Below are 1,854 nucleotides of genomic sequence, written 5' to 3' on the forward strand. Positions count from 1 at the left end.
TCCCTGACCCACTACCCTTGCATTTCCCTCTCGCACCAACCCATCCATGTATAAGTTGAACAGCCAGGGTGACATATATATATAAATATATATATACATATATATATACATACTTATATATATATATATATATATATATATATATATATTCAACACATAAAAAATGTAATCCGACATTTGTCAATCACATGAAAACCATAGTTTGAGGAAAAAGACTGGTGACATGGAATCTATATATTTCGATTGCAAAATGCAAACCTCTTCAGTAGATACAAAGAACGGAATAGTCAGTTTTACTTCAGTAGCACGCTTGCCAAGAAATAGCGGAACACTGGGGGAGGTTTCTACCCAGGCTCACTCGATAAATGGGGTGAGGAGGCAAATGCATTTATATATATATATATATATACATATATATATATGTATATGTATATATATACATATATATATATGTATATGTATATATATACATATATATATAAATATATACATATGTATATATGCACATAGAGTCAAAAAAGACAGAATTCAAGTAGTTATTTAGTTTCATTCTCGAAAAAATTCTCAAAAAATTCTGCCAGTAAATGAGTGAACAGAAACTTGGCCTCTGTATAGTTTAATATCGTTTCGTTTAAATGTAGAGTTCGACGTTTCATCAATAGAAATATATTTTCAGGAGTAGACTGTAATAACAAAAGATATATATATATATATATATATATATATATATATATATATATATATATATACATATATATATGTATACATATATATATATACATACATATATATATATATAACACTGGGGAACAAAATTAAACTTTTTGTCAGTTGCATACATTTTGAGACCTGTTTCTGGGTAAATTGAGGTCACTGATTTCAAATATGGCACCAGTTTTTTTTTATACCGGGTCTAGTTTTGTTGCGGTGAGTTACCTCCCATTTGCTACTCTATATAGTTAGACTACCATATACTACTGCTAAAAATCTAAACCAGCACACAGAGAGGAATTACTAAACACGTAGAATTAATTTTTAATTACTTTTATTTACCTTGACAAGCATATTTTGGATCCATCAGTTGCTTTTGTGAACTATGCCAGATTTATTCAGGCACAAACTTGCGTTTAATGGACTGTCTTGAATATCGTCTCTCAGTGCAGTCTCGCTGAATGCTCCAGCAATAGTCCGCCATCATGTGAATGTCCCAGCGACCTTGATACCTGTCTTCCATGACTTTGATATCCTGGTGAAAGCGTTCACCTTGCTCATCACTCACGTCCCCTAAGTTTGCCGGAAACAGTTCAAGATGACTGTTCAAGAAATGCATCTTAATGCTCATGTTGCAACCTAACACATGAAAAAACTCCATCAAAGATTCAACGAGCTCTTTATAGTCCTCTGATTTCCTGTTTCCAAGAAAGTTCCTTACAACAGAAACGAATGCTCCCCATGCATTTTTCTCAACATCAGTCATGGATTGAGTGAAGGCTTGGTCTTTAATCAGCGTCCTAATTTGAGGGCCGTCGAAAATACCTGCTTTGAGTTTTTCTAGCGTTAAACCAGGGAACACTTCACACAGATACTTAAAACAGTCACTGTCATTATCGAGCGCCTTGACAAACTGTTTCATAAGGCCCAGCTTGTTTTTATGGGGCGGGATTATTTTTTTTTTCACTTTCCACTAGGGGTTCATAAATGATGTTTTTTTTTTCCCAACATTGAGGCTTTCCCTAACTGGCCATTCCTTCTGAATCCAGTGTCTATCTTTGGCTCTGCTGTCCCAGAGGCAGATAAAGCAAGGAAATTTTGTATACCCACCTTGCTGTCCTAGCAAAAAATTGACCATTTTTA

General features: G+C 34.1%; 1 protein-coding gene across 1 annotated transcript in view; it reads right to left on the reverse strand.

Moving 5' to 3' along the window:
* Positions 1–1,105: 1,105 nt before the first annotated feature.
* Positions 1,106–1,854, reverse strand: part of LOC143030112 (uncharacterized) — a 1,698-nt gene continuing 949 nt past the window's right edge. Inside the window, exon 2 of the mRNA XM_076193308.1 lies at positions 1,106–1,168. Coding sequence (XP_076049423.1) covers positions 1,106–1,168 — 63 coding nt within the window. The remainder of the gene's footprint in view (positions 1,169–1,854) is intronic.

This window comes from Oratosquilla oratoria, chromosome 1 (genome assembly GCF_046742065.1).
Source record: "Oratosquilla oratoria isolate Oo_2021 chromosome 1, ASM4674206v1, whole genome shotgun sequence".
NCBI classification, from domain to species: domain Eukaryota; kingdom Metazoa; phylum Arthropoda; class Malacostraca; order Stomatopoda; family Squillidae; genus Oratosquilla; species Oratosquilla oratoria.